This window comes from Littorina saxatilis, unplaced genomic scaffold (genome assembly GCF_037325665.1).
Source record: "Littorina saxatilis isolate snail1 unplaced genomic scaffold, US_GU_Lsax_2.0 scaffold_450, whole genome shotgun sequence".
Classification (NCBI taxonomy): Eukaryota; Metazoa; Mollusca; class Gastropoda; order Littorinimorpha; family Littorinidae; genus Littorina; species Littorina saxatilis.
The window spans coordinates 51364-72336 of NW_027127953.1; the positions used below are offsets into that span (position 1 = coordinate 51364).

The 20973-nt window shown below is 42.8% G+C and overlaps 1 protein-coding gene across 1 annotated transcript; it reads left to right on the forward strand.

Moving 5' to 3' along the window:
* The first annotated feature begins 230 nt into the window (after positions 1-230).
* LOC138956318 (uncharacterized) lies at positions 231-19141 on the forward strand. The gene is made up of 5 exons (XM_070327709.1): positions 231-307; positions 2358-2548; positions 6744-7029; positions 16553-16917; positions 17086-19141. Exons 1-5 carry the CDS (start codon positions 231-233, stop codon positions 17499-17501), a joined length of 1335 nt encoding a protein of 444 aa, XP_070183810.1. The 3' UTR covers positions 17502-19141.
* Positions 19142-20973: the final 1832 nt, after the last annotated feature.

Genomic DNA, 20973 nt, shown 5'->3' on the forward strand with positions numbered 1-20973 from the left:
CCCCTTCTGCATTCCATTGCATGATGTTGATGTCAGGGGTCTCCTTGACCTTGCTTGGTTTTCGGCCAGTCGCTATCCTTGCTTGTCCCCTGGCTCCACAGGACAAGACGAAGGGACCTCCAGTAGCTGAGGGTGGGCTCCTTTGAGGCACGGAGCCCGGCGCTGCACCTGCCTGGGGGGTCCTCACAGGGCGAGCACCATTTCGATTGGTTTGGTCTCTGCGTGTATTCATGGCGGTGGTGTGCGTGGTACTGCGATCCGTTAAAGTGCGCGGTCTCGCTCAGTACCGCCGACTTCAGCACCAGAGGTTTCTGTCGGGGTTACCCCACCCTTAGCTCCTGGTCAGGGTCCTTACCTGGGAGCACAGGTAGCAGAGGTTTTAACACGCCTCTTACCCGCGTGATGAACCCGTATGAGCACATAGGGTATTTACTGTTCAACAGTGCCACCTGTTAACCAACCCGCTCTGATAGGAACACCGCCAGTTGGTCCAGGACAGCTTATTCGTCCGGGCAAGCCCGACTTATATCGCTGCAATCCCTTATATCTAAGGGACGCCCCCTATCCGCCGCCTGGGGACCCGCCGGGTTGGGGATGGTCGCCCCGCCACCTAATTGAAGATAGCCTGACCCCGGACAGGGGTTTCGACAACCACAGTTTTCCCCCTTGAATTTTTTTTCTTCCAACAAAAATATTCAGTTTTTGACTCACATGCGAAGCAAAAGTGAGTCTATGTACTCACCCGAGTCGTCTGTCCGTCCGTCCGTCCGTCCGTCCGGCCGGCCGGCCGGCCGGCCGTCCGGAAAACTTTAACGTTGGATATTTCTTGGACACTATTCAGTCTATCAATACCAAATTTGGCAAGATGGTGTATGATGACAAGGCCTCAAAAAACATACATAGCATCTTGACCTTGCTTCAAGGTCAAGGTCGCAGGGGCCATAAATGTTGCCTAAAAAACAGCTATTTTTCACATTTTTCACATTTTCTCTGAAGTTTTTGAGATTCAATACCTTACCTATATGTGATATATAGGTCAAAGTAAGCCCCATCTTTTGATACCAGTTTGGTTTACCTTGCTTCAAGGTCAAGGTCACAGGAGCTCTTCAAAGTTGGATTGTATACATATTTTGAAGTGACCTTGACCCTGAACTATGGAAGATAACTGTTTCAAACTTAAAAATTATGTGGGGCACATGTTATGCTTTCATCATGAGACACATTTGGTCACATATGATCAAGGTCAAGGTCACTTTGACCCTTATTAAATGTGACCAAAATAAGGTAGTGAACCACTAAAAGTGACCATATCTCATGGTAGAAAGAGCCAATAAGCACCATTGTACTTCCTATGTCTTGAATTAACAGCTTTGTGTTGCATGACCTTGGATGACCTTGACCTTGGGTCAATGTCACATGTATTTTGGTAGGAAAAATGTGTAAAGCAGTTCTTAGTGTATGATGTCATTGCTAGGTTTAGCTGAAGGTCAAGGTCATGTAAAGGTCAAGGTCAAGCATGTGAGTCGTATGGGCTTTGCCCTTCTTGTTTAGTTTTATTTTGTAATGGTTTGGTAAAACGTAGTCTGACATTGTTGTCCTAGTTGAGCGAGTGTACATAATCGTTTGAATAACATTTCGCCACTAATATTTAGAAAATAATTCAGGTGTTTCTAATCAATATGTTTAAAAAGGTGACGAGTCGTGTTTGCAGATGAATGTATATTATTTTTGCAACAACATTTGGAAAACAACGAAAACTAGCTTCGGTAACCATGAAGTACACGCCGGTAACCAGGGAGTACGCAGCGCAGGTAACAGAGACAAAGAAGCAGGTCATGGGATAAGTACAAATTCTGGTCTAACAATCGTCTTGCGTGTCTACCTTCTCACCGCCACCAACACAAACGTGACCAGGTCATCTTAGTAACAGCCATTGTGGTTTATGTTAGTGGTCCTTTGAAGTCTGATTAAAGCTCAGACAAACCTTTTAAGCAACACTTGCATCGATAACTGTGTTGTAACAGTCGATGCAACGATCAGTGGTGACTAGCTACCAAAGACTCATTGTTTACTGCTTTGCAACCTCATCGTCGACTGGGGTGGAAGATGACAGCTTGTGCTTCAGCTAGTAGCTGCTCACGATTCAAGTTATGACCTGTTCATTATGTTATCACCACAGTCTTCGTTGTGTTGTCGTCCATCACCTCATTAAGATGAACACCAACAAGCAAACAAAGACGCACAAAGCAGTCCAACATTTTTTTTCTCTGTGTACGAGGCTGTTGATAAATCTATTAGTCTGAGTAGAAATGAATGCATGCTGAGACTGTACATTGTAAATTCACTTCGGATGACAGGTTTGTCGGCCCGGCCACAACAGTGGAGGTTCACTGCAACATCCCCCAACGGTGGCTGGAGGTGAGGACGGAGGGTCAGGCAGTGGCAGAACTAGGGTATAGGTTTGCGCGTATGATTCTGACTATACAACAACTGGATCTGATGAACAGGAACCCACCCCATGTCTACATCACAGGACCTCCAGGGACAGGTATGTGGGTGTTGGTGCTGGTGATCATATCAGTGCATTCGACTGTCATCGCTTCGCTGTATGTGTGTCTAGCTTCTGTGATTGACTGAATGATTAATCACGCGTCAGCGTTCTTGTTCTTATTTATCCTGCATACGTGAGAAAGGTCACCCATGACATAGCAATATCGTTCACTTCACAAGTGAGGTCGTGCGTGTGTGTGTTTTGTGTGGTATGTGTGTGTGTGTGTGTGTGTGTGTGTGTGTGTGTGTGTGTGTGTGATATGATTTCAAAAATACACTCTTCAAAAAAGTTAAGGATCGGTTGAAAAAACGGATCTAATTATAAAAAATTGCCAAAAAATTAAACATCGACATAATAATTAAAAGATTAATGTGTTTGAATTAACAAATGAACAATGAGTCTTGACCTTGAATTTTGTTTGGCAGGCAGAGTTATTTCCCTTTGTGAGACTTCTCAAAAGCTTCTGCATTTTGGAAGAAAAAGGGTGTTTTTTATAGCCCCATGAAATTTGCGGGACGCATGCGAGGGCAAAATGCTGTGATGCACGTGCTACAACAGGGTCCTGGCTATGAGCATCGCTCATCAGCTTGTGTTTAAAGGTTGACACGCTGACACAATTATGCACAGTAGCAACATGCCCCCACGAAGGAAACTGAGCGATTTGGATAGAGGAAGGGCAATAGGATGGCTACAAGACGGTGTTGCTGCCAGGCAAGTGGCCCAGAGGCTTGCAGTGGCTCCCTCTGTCATCATCAGACTAAAAGAGAGATTCCACGCAACTGGAGGAGTGCAGGAGCGACAACGTTCTGGTCGGCCCAGAGTCACCACACAAAGAGAGGATCGCTTCATTCAGAGGCAGGCCATGCAACAAAGAATGGCTACGGCAAACAACATTAGGCAACGCCTACAAGCTACCACCAACACTGTTGTTAGTGGTCAGACGATCCGAAACCGCTTACACAACTTTGGCTTGCGTGCAAGGCGTCCAGTCCGAGGAACAACCCTGACTGCTAATCACCGAGCAGCTCGCCGAGCCTGGTGCACTCAATATGTGAGGTGGCAACGTCAGCAGTGGGCTCAGGTGTTCTTTACAGATGAGTCCCGCTTTTGCTTGGAACTTGCTGATGGTCGCATCCGAGTGTGAAGGCGTCGCGGAGAGCGCTTCGCAGAAGGCGCTGTTCTGGAACGACAGCGTTTTGGCGGAGGCTCTGTGATGGTCTGGGGAGGGATCAGCACACGTCTAAGGACACCTCTGTACCATGTAGTGGGCAACTTGACCGGTGTCCGCTACCAGAATGAGATCCTGCAACCCCTGGTCGTTCCAGCCCTCCAAGCGATCGGCCCTCGTGCGATTCTTCAGGATGACAACGCACCTCCCCATCGCTCTGCAGCTGTAAACACCTTCATCCAGCAGGCCAGCGTCAACAGGATGCTGTGACCAGCCAACAGCCCGGACCTGAACCCCATTGAGCACATGTGGGACGAGCTTTGTCGTCGGGTACAGCAACATCACCCTCCTCCTGCCAATCTGGGTCAACTGCTGCAATGGCTCCAGCAGGAGTGGAATGGAGTTCCCAGAGCATTCATATGCAACCTGATCCACTCCATGCGCCAACGATGTGTTGAATGCCTGGCACACAACGGAGGGCACACGCGTTATTGACACTGATTCACATTGTTATGAATTCCATTTTTAAGTGTTGTCACGTTTGACACACTCTAGCTAAATTGTCGCTGCCGCGTTCGATCTTTGCTTTGTTTGTCATTACTCCTTGGTTGTTCAATTATATAATTTTTTTTTTAAATGAAAGAATTCGGTCTTGTCTGTTTTGTGTGGCGTGCTTGTAAAAAAGTGATCCTTAACTTTTTTTGAAGAGTGTACACACACACACACACACACACACACACACACACACACACACACACACACACACACACACACACACACACACACACACACACACAAAGGGCTACCTACATTTTCCGCGTCTTGCCGCGAGGTTCCGCCTGTTACCATTGTCTTTTTACCGTATCAAATGCACGACTTACACACGAACTGTTACCAAAGCGACAAGCTATTTGGGACCAATGCACGTTTTTTTCCCTGTCTCGTGTGATCTTGCCGCGAGGTTCCGCCTGTTACCAGCCGAAAGAAAGAAGGGGCATAACCTCACCAGAACCGCCCATTGAATGCCTTGGATGGAGAAATGTGTAAGGTAGATTCAGCTGGATGTTTTACGATCTGCCTACTGTGAAGGTTAAGAGGCATGAAGCTGTCATGAAATATAGTTTTCAGTGAGATACAATATATTATATAGTAGTGTCTTAGAAACAAGTTGTAAGTGTCTTACATTGGCTGCTCGGCATGTTGTGGCAATATGCAGAAACAAGTAAGACATTACTGAACACAGCCACGTTTTCTAGGTCAGGAACTGCATATCGTTCACACTGGAACTTATGATTGCGGTAACGTAAGATGAACTTATCAGCTTGCTCAGAAACGTTATAATCTCACATTATTTTCTTCAAATCCGTTTCTGTTTTCTTTGTAATAGACACCCTATCGGTATTCCAAGCTCTCGTAATCTCTCGCAAACTTCAGAGCATAGCAAAGCATGCGGTACAGCGATCTCGTGCGAGCTGCACAAGCAAAGGTTCGAAGTTCTCGCGATGTTCAAAGCATAACAAAGAGCGTGTCTCGCGAGAGCTGCTCAGATACCGAAAAGGTCTATTGTCCTGTGAATACATACGTCTCTGAAAGCGTGTTTGATGCATGTGGTTTCGTCAGTATACACGCGTATCGAAATGTCGGTGTGTATGCCAGTTTTGCTGAGAGGGCATGCATACCCTCAGAATGTCAGTCGCGACCCCCCCCCCCCCCCAACACACACACACGCACACACACACATAATAATTATATTTATCAAATATTGACTAGATGTAAAAAACACAAAGCACATTTATTTTCAATCAATCAATCAATCAATATGAAGCTTATATAGCGCGTATTCCGTGGGTACAGTTCTAAGCGCTTGTCGAAGAGTTGTCAACACAGGACTAACAAAGAAACTAACATCTTCAGACGGACACGAACCCTATCACACACTAGCAAACCCTGGTAAACATACAACAAACAACTGTTCAACAACAATGTACACATCAATAGCTAGGTCCAAACAAAATAATATTAAGCACAAAGAAAACACCTCTCACAGAGCACAGCACAAGAATGTCTTTTGGGGCACAACACATCACGTCGAGCATGAAAGTCGCAGCCAGCTACGGGAAGAACTGAGTCTTCAACCTACTCTTGAACGCGTCAAGAGAGGGGCTCTGGCGAAGCTCAAGCGGCAGGGAGTTCCAGACAAAGGGGCCCGCGGAGGGAAATGCACGCTGACCAGCAGATGCGAGTTTCGAGCGAGGGATGTGGAGGCGGAGAGGGTCAGCAGCAGAACGAAGGGGACGGTCGGAGGGCTGGGTGTACAGGTCCAGGGAGGATTGAAGGTACTCGGGAGCAGAGTCGTTGAGACACTTGTAGACCAGAGTGGACAGTTTGTAGGAGATTCGGGTGTTGACAGGGAGCCAGTGCAAGGAGCGATGTAGGGGGGTGATGTGGTCTCGCTTCGTCTTCCTCAACGTCAGCCTGGCAGCAGCGTTCTGGACTCGTTGTAGGCCATGAAGGGAGTTGCAGTAGTCCAGACGACTGAAGATGAGGGAGACAACCAGCTTGACACAGGCGTCGTGGGTGAGGTAGCGACGGATGGAGGCGATGCGTCGTAGATGGAAAAAGCAGGTCTTGATGATGAAGGAGATGTGTGTCTGCATGGAGAGAGTGGAGTCAAGAAAGACGCCAAGGCTCTTGACAGCAGGGGAGAATGGAACAGTTGCGTCATCCAGCTGGAGGTCGGTCACAGTGAGGGAAGCAATCTTCTGTCGTGTTCCAACGAGAAGGGCCTCCGTCTTCTCACTGTTCAGCTTCAGCTTGTTCTCAGTCATCCAGTTCTTGATGTCAGTCAAACAACTGGAGATGGATCCAAGGAGATCGTCAACGTCCTCCGGCTTGGCATGCTGGAGTACTTTTGTCTAGGAATTTGAAGGGAAGCATAATATACATAAGCATTGTGATGTTAACCTTCTCGCCTGCATCTCTAAGCCTCTCCATGTTTAACATCTTGACTGCCTGAATCCACAGGGAAAACTCTGATGCTGGTGCTTCAGGGGTTAAGATGGATTCACCAAGGTCATCCCGTGCACATCATCAGCACACATCCTGGTACTCGGACCATTTGCAACATCATCAAGGACCAGCTGGAGGAGACCCTTTGTGCGCGCCACATTGCACCGCCCACGATCTGTATCCATGATTGTAACTTCTTGCAAAATGACGAAGATGTGACGAAAGTTGTCACCAACGTTTCCAACTCTGCACAGGATGGAAAAGTGCATGTCATCGTCGATGAGGGCGATTTTAACAAAAGGTTTGGATTTTGCTCTGTCTCTGTCTGTCTGTCTGTCTCACCCCCCCCCCCTCTCTCTCTTTCTCTCTCTCTCTCTCTCTCTCTCTCTCTCTCTCTCTCTCTCTCTCTCTCTCTCTCTCTCTTATGGAAGTGTGCGGGCGCAAACACTATTAAACTTGTCTTTAGTTGTCATTAAAGAGCACACAAGGTTAAAATATTGTATTACAAGTTTCGGTTTCAAACGATGGTTATCAACTTTTAAACATCCTTCCAAAAATTAGGCAGATGTGTTTAAGGTCAGATCTTCCTAATGAGGCTGTTGATTGTAAAACCAATTGAATGACTGAAAAGGCCATTCATTCCCCTAGTTTATTCAGAAAACAGATTGAGTTTTCATTACGTAGTGTCTATACAGTGCGACCTACCACACAGACACCCCCCAAAATCAAATTCTCAAAATCAAGGTTGAAAAAAATTCCGAACTGCTAAAACAAAACATGTTCTGCATGTCAGCAGAAATATATTATGCATCCAAAACAGTCATTTTGTTCATATATCTGGTCTAACAATGACATTATGGCATGCTGAATGGTGTATGTGTCATTCCTCTGAGAAGCCGTAAAAAGCAGTTTTTGTGGGCGATTTATTGGGTAAAAATTGAGACAAAAAACGGTACATTTCACTAACTCCTCAACGCATTGCCTTCAAACTTTCGGTGAGTTTTGCTAACACATGTTGCAAATTACATACACAATGTTCAGTCATTTTAGACATTAGTTCCGCTGTTATTTGACATGCCAGAAATAATTCTTAAATTGATGATATGTCTTTGCTGATTCATTGACAAGAAATAATTTGTTGTTATCTTTAAGACAAATAACAGATGCGCCACATGTTTAAACTTCATGTACATATTTGATCAGACATGGGTGGTGTGAGGATTTCAACGCGAAAGTAATCTGTAAGAAGTTGACTGATTCAGAGCGCTGAGCAAAAATGTCAGCCTAGCAAAGCTCACCGCTGACACGCTTAACTGATCATGGGTCTTGAAAGAGCCTATTCCAAGAAATTGTGTGCGCGTTTAAACAAATGCGCTGTAAACAGCAATAGTTGAACATGTAATAAATTTAAGTGTAATTTGAAGCTTTCAGTTTTCTTAATGTCTGCTAATTTTTGAATTTTTCTGTCCTCTCGGACAAGGACTACTTTATGGCATATCGCATAACAGCAGAACCAATATCACAAACGACTTAAGATTCCGTGTGTACTTTACGATAGGTCAGTTGCACAAATCGCTTAAAGTTTGAAAGCAATGCGTTCAGGTGTTACTGAAATGTACCGTGTTTTGTCTCATTACCCGCTAAAATAGCTTCAAAAACATTCTTGTATGCCTTCTGACAGGATTGACACCTACACCGCTCAGTATGCTATAGATTTCACGTTAGACAAGATATGTGAACACAAACTGACTGTTTTGGATTCAGATGTGATTGTTCTGTCTTATGACATACAGAACATGTTTCGTTTCAGTTGTTCGGATGTTGTATAGATTTTAACGCAGACACTTTGATTTTGCGAATTTAATTTTCAGGGGTGTCTGTGTTGTAGGTTCCCCTGCATAGACACTACTTCATGTGAGGTCAATTTGTGTGTTTGATAAGGTAGGGGAATGAATGGCATTTTCTGTCATATAGTTAGTTTTACAATCAACAGCCTCATCGGAAAGATCTGCCCTCAAACGCATCTGCCTACTTTTTTATGACGGGTAGTATAGAGCTACCTGTCAGTCGTCACTTGATAGCATTTTAAATCCATTTTCTGAAGACTTTGCACTCTTGCTTTTCTTTAAATTGTGGTCAGTTAATATAACGAGCAAAGGACACACAGCTAAATAAAATAAGTTCAATGGCCTGAGGCAAATAAATAACTATATTTGTATTGATTTTTGTTTTAAGCAATATGCATGACTAAAATTATGTCACCAACCTGGCTGTAGGTTTAATTTGTTTTTCACTCTTTCTCGCAACTCAAGTTATGTGAGCACTCACGAAATTGTTTCCAACTAGACTATGTCCTCCGTGGACGAAAAAACTTAATCAGGAATGTACCAACCTAATTCAAGTATTTTTTAATTTTATTTTTAGTTTAGCATTTCATGTATTAGGTTTAAGCACAAGTAGATAACATTGTTCATTGGCTCTATCGACGTCCGTTTTTAACCACTTGCTTCCATTTATATGATAAACCGTCCATAGATCGTCGTTCTCCCGAACTAACTCCTTAGTGATCATCGAGAATAGAGGATTTTGCGATATCCTTTCATGCGCCTTTCGGCGATTGGTCAATGCATTTCGTATCAATAATATCGGTCTCGCTTGAAATTATCGCTACTTAATATTGCTTGCCAAACTTATACGAAGTGACAGTGAGCGTAGGGTCAGTTACTGAACTAGCCCCGAACAATGAGACATGGAGAACAGTACACAAATACGAACGGAGAGACTCCGAAACTCGAGTCACTGAGTCGTCGCCACGCTCGAGAACTCCAGTGTGATATTTTAAGTTAAAATCTCCCTTGGCTACAAAAATAGCTCAATTGGTAGAGTCCCCGATTGACGGTGCGCTAGTCCTTACTTTTGTGGTCCTGGGTTCGATTCGCTTCGAAGGCAATTTTTTTTTCTGAACTCGTAATTCTTGTATTGTTTTCATTTGCTTCATACCAAACGGTTTTCAACTTTTTCTTGCTTTTTTTTTAACTCTATATACCTGTATTTTTTTCTTTTTATATTTAGTCAAGTTTTGACTAAATATTTTAACATCGAGGGGGAATCGAAACGAGGGTCGTGGTGTATGTGCGTGCGTGCGTGCGTGTGTGTGAGCGGTGGACTGACGATGCTACGAGTATACGGTCTTGCTGCGTTGCATTGCGTTCAGTTTCATTCTGTGAGTTCGACATGTACAGCTACTTGACTAAATGTTGTATTTTCGCCTTACGCGACTTGTTACATTTAGTCAAGTTTTGACTAAATGTTTTAACGTAGAGGGGGGAATCGAGACGAGGGTCGTGGTGTATGTGCGTGTGTGTGTGTGTGTCTGTCTGTCTGTCTGTCTGTCTGTGTGTGTGTGTAGAGCGATTCAGACTAAACTACTGGACCGATCTTTATGAAATTTGACATGAGAGTTCCTGGGTATGAAATCCCCGAACGTTTTTTTCATTTTTTTCATAAAATAATGTCTTTGATGACGTCATATCCGGTTTTTCGTGAAAGTTGAGACGGCACTGTCACGCCCTCATTTTTCAACCAAATTGGTTGAAATTTTGGTCAAGTAATTTTCGACGAAGCCCGGACTTCGGTATTGCATTTCAGCTTGGTGGCTTACAAATTAATTATCGACTTTGGTCATTAAAAATCTGAAAATTGTAAAAAAAAATAAAAATTAACAAAATGATCCAAATTTACGTTTATCTTATTTTCCATCATTTGCTGATTCCAAAAACATATAAATATGTTATATTTGGATTAAAAACAAGCTCTGAAAATTAAATATATAAAAATTATTATCAAATTTTTTTTTTCGAAATCAATTTAAAAACACTTTCATCTTATTCCTTGTCGGTTCCTGATTCCAAAAATATATAGATATGATATGTTTGGATTAAAAACACGCTCAGAAAGTTAAAACGAAGAGAGGTACAGAAAAGCGTGCTATCCTTCTCAGCGCAACGAATACCCCGCTCTTCTTGTCAATTCCACGGGCACTGCCTTTGCCACGGGCGGTGGAGTGACGATGCTACGAGTATACGGTCTTGCTGCGTTGCGTTGCGTTCAGTTTCATTCTGTGAGTTCGACAGCTACTTGACTAAATATTGTATTTTCGCCATACGCGACTTGTTGATTTATCCCATAGATTTTAAGTCATGTATTGAAAATCGACTATAGTGCATGAGTGCTATTGAACAGGTTTCCCACAATTTCCCACAATTTTTAGTAATGGATATTTCCAAGGAAAGGTCAAAGGTAATATGTATCCTCGCGTGTCGACTGCTGGTAATAGTACTTATAATGGAAGGGCGCTGGTTCTGACCGACGCTTAGTTCTCGAGATACAGAGAGGTATGTAAGAGGTGTTTTGATAACCTGCCCTGTTATATAGTGCTATATGTCTTATGTAAAATCAATGCCTTGTTTGTATTATTGTTATGTACCACGCCTGAATTTCTCTATGAGATAATAAAGTATTCTTATTCTTATTCTTAGATAGGTGTGACCACATGACGTAATTTATACTTTCGTCATCGAAGATCTTTCGTATTTCAATCAGTGTCATTTCCCAGTTCTGTCGTTTTGACTGACTTGACAAGTTGAGAAAACCAATGACATTTTATTTTTGCGAAGCAACTGAATATGAACAGAAAAGAAAGTGTGCAGAAGTATGTTTGGGTCTTGCAAGACTTTATGACCAAAGATTTCTCCCTTGGAAAAAAATGAAGATGTCTGCTTTTCGTCTGCTTTGAAGGTTGGGAGAATTTACAGCGCACACGGTAAATTGCAAGTCGTATAGGACAAGAATGTGGTTATTCTTCTTTCTTCGAAGTACCATAGATTTGTTCTTGGCCATGTTTTCGAGCTGTGCATTGTTATATTATGAAAAAAACACGTTTAAACGCAAATTCGCAAAGAAACTTTGATCATTTGCTCCAGAACTGCAACGTCGATTTGCCAAAACAAAAACATCTGGCTCAATATGCGGAAACATGGTGGTAGTGTCATATTTTTTAAATGGGTTTGGAAGAACTGCCCATAATTTACATAGCACTCCGATCCTGTTATTGTTTTCGTCACACACAAAACCGTTATTTGTTTTGGGCGACGCAGCATTATTAGCTGCTTCTATTATGATATGCTTCTGGTTTGAATGATTTAGGTTTTTGAAGTGGCAGTTGTAATGGGTAATTGTGACACTGAATGGTGTTGGGTGAGTAAATGGTTTGTCTTTTTTGGAACGGGGGTATAGTTCTTAAAACGGAAATAACTCTTGTTTTTGGTAGTAAAGATTCTGTTGGAGGTTCTTTATATTTGACAAACGCGTACGCATACATGCTAATAGAACAACATCAGCAGTAATAGTGACGTCAAGCAAATAATTATAAATTTGGCCAACATTGTTTTGTACAATGGTTGTTCTTCATTAAAGCTGTGGTCTATTTATGACTTTCCGGGGCTACGAGGTTGAAAAATAGGGATAGCCAGCAGAGTAAGAAACAAGTCTTTTTAAGCAATATCAAAACATGAAGTCAATCTGTCGGCCTTAAAAACAACAATTGAATACCATAAACTAATATTGACTGATGCTGCTCAGTAGCTAGTACCTGTCTTTGTAAACAAATGACAACAATGAACCTTATTTACATTTAACGACGTAATTCTTCCTAAGACATAATACAGTCAAATAAGAAAAGCTTGCAACTGAAACTGCTTATGACACACACACACACACACACACACATACACACACACACACACACACATACACACACACACACACACACACACACACACACACACACACACACACACACACACAGTTAAAACGAACGCATCATATCTACTCCATGTATAATTTTCAAAAGAAGGCAAACAGATAAAAATGACTGTGTATTTGTTGTTGGTGTAGTTGTCCTTGAAGGAGATCTTGTGCAATCCTCACACACACACACACACACAGACACACACACACACACACACACACACACATACACACACACACACACTGTGACACACACACACTTTTAAACTGCGTCAGCATAATTATCATGGCAAAGCTTATCTACAATCATTAACCTACCCCAGAGCTTGCGTATCAAGATAATATATTCTTGGAATTGTCATACTATACGACTAAGAGTTAAAGATATGGGCGTCACGATGGTCACACTCAGACAGGTTCACATGAGGTTATTTTCCCGGGCCCTCGCACTCCGAAGTCTATGATATGGGGCGGGGATATAGCTCAGTTGGTAGCGCGCTGGATTTCTATTCAGTTGGCCGCTGTCAGCGCGAGTTCGATCCCAGGTTCGGCGGAAATTTATTTCACAGAGTCAACTTTGTGTGCAGACTCTCTTCGGTGTCCGAACCATCCCCCGTGTATACTACATTGGGTGTGCACGTTAAAGATCCCACGATTGACAAAAGGGTCTTTCCTGGCAAAATTGCTTAGGCACAGTTAATAATTGTCTACCATACCCGTGTGACTTGGAATAAGGCAGTGAAAGGTAAATATGCGCCGACATGGCTGCAATCTACTGGCCGTATAATATTTCATCTCACACGGCATCACTGCAGAGCGCCTAGAACTGTACCCACGGAATATGCGCGATATAAGCCTCATTGATTGATTGATTTATATTGTCCAGTGACACGTTGTTCTGCTGGCAACCAGCTCCGCCTGCTTGGGCATGAACGGTCACCAAGAAGATCATTATCTCTCATATACTGGGTGTGTGAAAGCTATTAAGGTCAATGACAGAAAAACCGTGTACTTCCTCACTGCAGCCCCAGGAAGCTTTTTAATCCTGTCCCACTCAATAGGAAGGTTTCCGCCAGTTATCTCTCTTTGAGGTTTTGGGTGCTTACAGAGTACCGTGCCCCTTGCGGGGGCATCAAACATGGCGACAAGTGATGCGACAGAAGGAATTTGTGCTACAAACTTTGCTACTTTTGACGTAGCTAGATTTAAAAAAGTATCTTCAAGAGAGAGGAATTACGATAACTGGATACACGAAGAACAGCTTGATCCAGTTGGCAAAGTGTGCGGAACAACTGCAAGTGCCCACCGACCCCAATAACCAGAACGTGTGTGTGTGCAAGGTGAGGTGCGGGGCAAGTTGAAGGCAATCGGTTTTCCCGTTGAGGATCCTTTCTCATTGACTTTTGCAAACAGTTTTGTTCATGCGCCAAAGATTGGACTTTTTGACATCTTCGGCTTTCTCATAGAGCGGAAGAATGACTTTGACCGGCATTCTACGAAGGCCTACAAGACATTCACAAAGGTCACAAAGCAGGGTCAAGCTGATAGCTTCGGGACGACCACTTGATCCACAGTCTACACAGGATTTATTTTGTATTCGGCTTTAGAATCGGGTGCAAAGTGACTCGATCTCTGTGTGTACTTCAAGTCAACTTTTCATTCTCCATACACACAGTACACTTTGCCAGTCACCTGAAGAACACATGATTTCGTGCAGTCCCACTACTAAAAGGGACGAAGTATGCCCCCAGAAAATGTCCCACCAAAAGGGGAATAACCGGAATCGAGGTCACAAGCAGGCTCAAGGGGAAGGTCGGCTGGGCGGACAGAAGACTATTTTCGGGATGTTCCTGTGGTAGCATAACTTCTAGAGAGTTGTCATATTAATTTGTAAGGACGTCCTTTCCTGAAACAAATGAAGAGTTGGATTACAACGCTGCAGTGTTCTCTGCCCTGGATTGTAGCTTGCCCGTCTTAAATCAGCAGTAGATCTGCGGGTACTGCGTTCATTTGCAAATCTACCATCAGTGTATCTGTATTTTGCACTGCAGACACTAAGCAATAGGTACCTGCCATGTGGCCACTTTTTCCACTGCTGTCCCCAGTCTTATACTTTTCATCAAGACTTGTCACCATGCCGAGTGTATCTAAATTCGGAAGTCGTCATGTGGCCGAGGCATATCTGACATAGCGTCGATCTTGTAGCTTATCCTCCTTTCTGAAACAAAAGACAACATGCGATTAGTTGTGATGAATACAACCTACACAAATATAAACAGTGTTTTGATACTGAATAGTCGGGTTATACAAGCCACTTTACCTAAGCAGCATGGGAACCCTACAATAATTATGCGAACCATGTCAACTGACTGCAGCAGCCTGGTTCTTAAAATAATTCTGACGGTCAACACAGTCAACACACTATTCACAGTCCATTTTGAGGAGCAACTGATGTACTCTCTGATAGTCTTGTTTGAATGATAACGATCAACTCAGGAGGAAGAAACCAACAGAGGAAAAAAAGAAACCATTAACATTAACCGCAGAAAAATACGGAATCACATTATGTGGAACAAAATTCCACAGCAAGCTTTCTTTGGACAACTGTCGTTGTCTCAAAACTCGAAATCTACCTGCTGTCCAAAAGATGCTAATCTTACGTTGTGCTGCCTTGAAAGAAAATGCCAACAAAAACAAGGAATTAGCTGTTGCAAGGTAAGTTTACCAAACGTTACAGACATTAGCGAATCATGAAAGTGCGTAAACAGCGAACAGTACAATCAAAGAGAGCAGTCTGGAATGAAACGCGATACAGATCTAAAACTGTCTTTCAAATTTAAGGAAGTTGTTGCAAGGTACATGTACCAAATTTTACAGACAGAACCATGACAGGGCATGTTTTGAAACTGAGGCAAAATCGTAATAATTTTGACTTTGAGAACAGATTCATTCCGTTTCCTTATATCTGCATGTTCAAATAAATGGTGGACAGTTTTATACGGGCAGAGCAAACTTGAGACTCTACTGCAAGTCTTGAAATTCACATAAACCGAACCAAGAACAAAGACATCCAAACATTACAGGCACTTTAGATCAAATCATTTCACTAGAGGTGACTGCCTAGCACTGTGTTTAATATCCGTGTCTGCTGAAATAAAAAGAAATTAAACAAAACGGATTATCAGTCAGCTTAGGTGACACGTTGTAAGAGTGGGAGACACTGGATCTGTCTGTACTTACCGGGGACACGACTGCCAGATCGACACTGCGCTTTCGACAGCTCTTCCTCGCGCAGACACTGGAAACACGCTGTGCAGAACAAACTGTTGGAAATCTCCTTTGGTATCTTCTGTATCTATTTTTCTGGAGCTAAGAAACCGAACAATGTGAAATCGCCTTCCCCGAATCGGCGAATGCAGAGGTGAGAACTGAAAAGTGAATCTATACCCCAATCCTTCACGCGACCTGACCTGATCTTGACCCCTGACCTGGTCTACATACCACACACGACACAAACCAGTCACCTGCTTTTGACCCCCCAAAAACCCCGCACCACCCGTTTTCTATGGATACACACTTTAACTACACACATGCCGACGAAATGTTGATCATTGCTCAATACTTTGAAGATGTTGCTTGGATAATAACAAGATGAAATTAGTATTTCGGTGTTCAGTCAAATGTTAAAGTTTCTATCACACACACACACACACACAAACACACACACACACACACACACACACACATACACACACACACATACACACACACACACACACACACACAGACAAAGTTTAGCATCGCATAGGCTACACTTACGTGAGCCAACAACCAACCAACTCTGTCAGTCTCTGTCTCTGTCTCTCTCTCACTGTGTTTGTGTGTGTGTGTGTGTGTGTGTGTGTGGGTGTGTGTGTGTGTGTGTGTGTGTACAATTAATAACAATTAATGTACCTAGCTATTCTAGTTTGGAACACACAGATAGCCCTTAAATCATGTATGCATTTGTGTTGAAGGAAGGACTATGGCCCACGTGCCGAGAGAGCAATTAAGGAACTAATTCAACTCCTGCCGAACGCCTGCCTCTGGGTTGCCGGCATTTGGGATCAAGACATACCGGCAGAACTCCAGAAAGAAACATTGACCATTCCTCTTCGCTGCGCCCCTGCTGTATTGAGAGAGGTAGAGCCAGCACTAAAATTTTATACTGATGTCAACGCCTACAGTACCATTGGTGTTCCATCTCCAGGAGACGGGTTGAACTCCATTCGGTTGTGTCACCATGGCACCGATCACACAGGTCGCTGGCCAGTCGACTGTGAACAGTGTGGCCAAGACGTGGCCGACATGCTGCAGAACCGTCTACGTGTTGGTGGCAAGGGTGAGTGCAGATGGCAATGTTGACGAAGAGAACAAAATAACAAGATTGAAATCAATCATATACAAAAAATAGAAGTCATCTAGCCACGTTTTTTTACAAGGTTATCTCTACATTTTAAAAACGATCTGCACACAAATTGTCACAATGATGGTTCTCTCTCCCTTTCAGATGGCAGTATCAAAATGTCTGACGTATTTATTCTGACCAGAAGCATGGAACTACAGGATGAGTTCAAAGATCAAGCAGGGAACTTGACGTCATCAGCTAGCGGCTTTGTGCGCGGTCTTCGAGCTGCAGGCTTGCTGGTGGATGTTCTTGGTGTAAGCCTCGGAACGAAAGACTTGGCGACATGGAAGACTGAGACAGCGAACATGAGATCGAGTTCATCAAACAAGATCACCGTAGCGCACTGGAATGACGTGCAAGGCACAGAGAGAAAAGTGGTGGTCTGGCTGAAATGTAAGACTCCAGATGATGAAAATCGGCTGGTTGCAGACCTCAATGACCGACTTCACATAGTCTCTCGCTGCACTACGCAGCTGATCGTCGTCGACTTACCTCCTGACAGCAGCGTGTCCCAATAAAATGCAACAGCAGTGATAGAGCATAGAGGTGTACCGGCTATTTGAGTTTGTTCCAGTATTAAACAATGGCGACTGCACGTGAGAGGGAACAATAAAGAGACCAAAAAGCAATATACTCACGTTAAAATCACGTTGTTCCAGTGTTTTTCTCTGCTCGTACACATGGACCGGACCGACCTGCCATTTAGAGTCGCGAGTTTTTACTCTTCCTACTGCATAGTGCAGTGGACTTAAAAAACCCAAAAAAACACGTAACAGATTTCACTGAACTTATGAACGAGCAGAAGGCAAAGACAGAAGAAAGGAACATGTCTCAAAATTAGAAGCACAGCATAGAGTTGAACTGCGTTGCAAAGGTCAACCCAACCGAATAAGCACTTGTCAGCCAACTGAGTGAAAGGGACGATTATCTTGCCATTTACTTTTTACATACATGTGGAAACTCTCTCTTTGTGGTGTACATAAAGCTTTCTGCTTTTAAATGTTGTACTAACGAAGGAACTTGTGATTAATGACAGGAGTGGTGGCAGGTTTGATCCCCCGGCAGATAAACCGGATGTTGTTGAAAGTTGCTGTCCAGTACCTGGGAACATTGATCGGTGATAAGTGAATGATAGTACAAGTATACAAAAAACGGACCACACAAAAAACAGCAATACCTGCAACTTGTACAAAAAGTGTGAGCTTTTAGCGACATCCTGGAAATGTTACGGACAGTATACAATAATCTAATAGAAAGTATTTTAGTTTTTAATGTTGTTAGGACAACTTGCATAAAAACCGGTGCGGGAGATAAACAGCAGAACTGGTACGTACTATTAACATGGCAGGAACGATTGTTGCTATTTGACAAACACCACTGGAAGATGTTTGCATCACCATCAGCATTACTAAAGACACACAACATCCTTTACACTGAGTTTATAAAATAACGATCCGACAGAACCTATACAGGTCCGATAGTACATACAAATACGTTTAAGAGGTACCTTGTTCGGTTTCTGTTCTGCACCGAGTGTATCCACCTGTAGATGTGAATGTGATATACTGATGCAATCCTGCCTGTGACAGTCTGTGATGACCTGTGTAATCAAATAAGTGCATTAAGATGAAAACTGCTTTATTTGTGGCAGTAGTGACTGGTCAGTATAAAAGAGGAAGAGAGAGGATGTGTGTGTGTGTGCGTGTGGAAATAATTTGTTTCTGGTTTATATTACACATAACGAGGGCGAGTAATATACTCACTTGCTTTTCTTGTTTGAGTACGTGATGAGATGTGCTGAGAGAACGTGTGTAAGTACTGATCTGTGATTTACGTGTTTTTACATTTAGTCAAGTTTTGACTAAATGTTTTAACATAGAGGGGGAATCGAAACGAGGGATACAAAGTGATACGATAATGTGGTTAAAATGTGATAATGTGATATAATTTTTATAACAGGCAATGCATTGCTTCTATTTTTAGGCTTGTTTTAGTAGGTGTGTGGGTACAGTGTTTGCGTGTGGCGATATGATGTGAGTATGCGATGTGAATGTTGCTACATGCATGGTTGATTGATTGATTAGTTGATTGATTTTGCAGACACTCAGTCAAGCGTGTAATTTCTCTTTTAGAGATGAATACAGATTATTGTATTGTATTGTGTGTGTGTGTGTGTGTGTGTGTATGTGTGTGTGTGCGTGCGTGCGTGTAGAGCGATTCAGACCAAACTACTGGACCGATCTTTATGACATTTTACATGAGAGTTCCTGGGATTGATATCCCCGAACTTTTGTTTTTTTCGATAAATACCTTTGATGACGTCATATCCGGCTTTTTGTAAAAGTTGAGGCGGCACTGTCACACCCTCATTTTTCAATCAAATTGTATAACAGCAAAACTAACATTAAAGCAAAAACAAGAAGGGCAAAGCTCATACGACTCACATGTTTGACCTTGACCTTTACATGACCCAAATAACTAAACCTAGCAATATGACATCATACACTAAGAACTGCTTTACACATTTTTCCTACCAAAATACAAGGTCGTGCAACACAAAGCTGTTAATTCAAGACATAGGAAGTACAATGGTGCTTATTGGCTCTTTCTACCATGAGATATGGTCACTTTTAGTGGTTCACTACCTTATTTTGGTCACATTTCATAAGGGTCAAAGTGACCTTGACCTTGATCATATGTGACCAAATGTGTCTCATGATGAAAGCATAACATGTGCCCCACATAATTTTTAAGTTTGAAACAGTTATCTTCCATAGTTCAGGGTCAAGGTCACTTCAAAATATGTATACAATCCAACTTTGAAGAGCTCCTGTGACCTTGACCTTGAAGCAAGGTAAACCAAACTGGTATCAAAAGATGGGGTATTGAATCTCAAAAACTTCAGAGAAAATGTGAAAAATGTGAAAAATAGCTGTTTTTTAGACAACATTTATGGCCCCTGCGACCTTGACCTTGAAGCAAGGTCAAGATGCTATGTATGTTTTTTGGGGCCTTGTCATCATACACCATCTTGCCAAATTTGGTACTGATAGACTGAATAGTGTCCAAGAAATATCCAACGTTAAAGTTTTCCGGACGGACGACTCGGGTGAGTACATAGACTCACTTTTGCTTCGCATGTGAGTCAAAAAGCGAAATCACTTACTCGCTACATCCGTCGGTTGTCCTCGAGTTGACGTTATAACAGCTTGAACACACCTGTAGGTTTCCATCCGTCCTTGGACAGTTCTCCGCGCAAACACCAGTGATATTATTTCAACATCAGAAATATCAAAGAGTGACTGGCTACACAACTTGTCAACTATCACCGCCACCACGTGGCACTGGGACCAGCACTCAGATTGAGATCCCGAGGCGACATTCGTCTCGGATAACATATCATCAATGTGCTGTCCAATGATTCGCAAGAATGTCTCTTCTTTCGATATTAACTTGAACTAAGAAAACAAATAAACTTCGCTCACGCGGGAAAGTAGCAGCCGGCCATGTTTACACTCAATCTTGTTTACCGTAAGGAAAGCTATGAGAGTATTTCAAGTATATATGATGGCGTATTTTTAAAATGTAAAACTCATGGTTTGAGCTCATGCTGTATTTGATTGCAAATATACAAATGAAACTTACAATTAATTATCATGATTTTCCTATGTGAAAAAGTCAACAAATATGAATAATTCAGTTTCGCATTTGCAGGGTCATGTCACGCCGTTGACGGGCCGACCCTTGAACAGGGGACGTAACAAATGTTAAAATAATGATCATAAATTTGTTATCTCCCGTAACTCTGCATATTTTTATCGACAGCAACATTGCGTCGGGCCGATGTCGGGGTTTATTACGTACATTTGCCGAGTTTTACACACAGTCAAAACGGTATCGGCGCAACAACGGACGACGACACACGACATATGACGACGTCACCCGACTGAAATCGTCAATCGGCCGACGAAAGCTTGCTAGCTGGGAAGA

What these genes read in the sequence shown, in the direction of transcription:
- LOC138956318 (XM_070327709.1), top strand. Translation starts at nt 231, where the DNA reads ATGGCGGTGGTGTGCGTGGTACTGCGATCCGTTAAAGTGCGCGGTCTC. An exon ending in CACAGGACCTCCAGGGACAG is followed by an intron (nt 2,549 to 6,743) that starts GTATGTGGGTGT and finishes CTGAATCCACAG; the next exon opens with GGAAAACTCTGATGCTGGTG. An exon ending in TCTACGTGTTGGTGGCAAGG is followed by an intron (nt 16,918 to 17,085) that starts GTGAGTGCAGAT and finishes TCTCCCTTTCAG; the next exon opens with ATGGCAGTATCAAAATGTCT.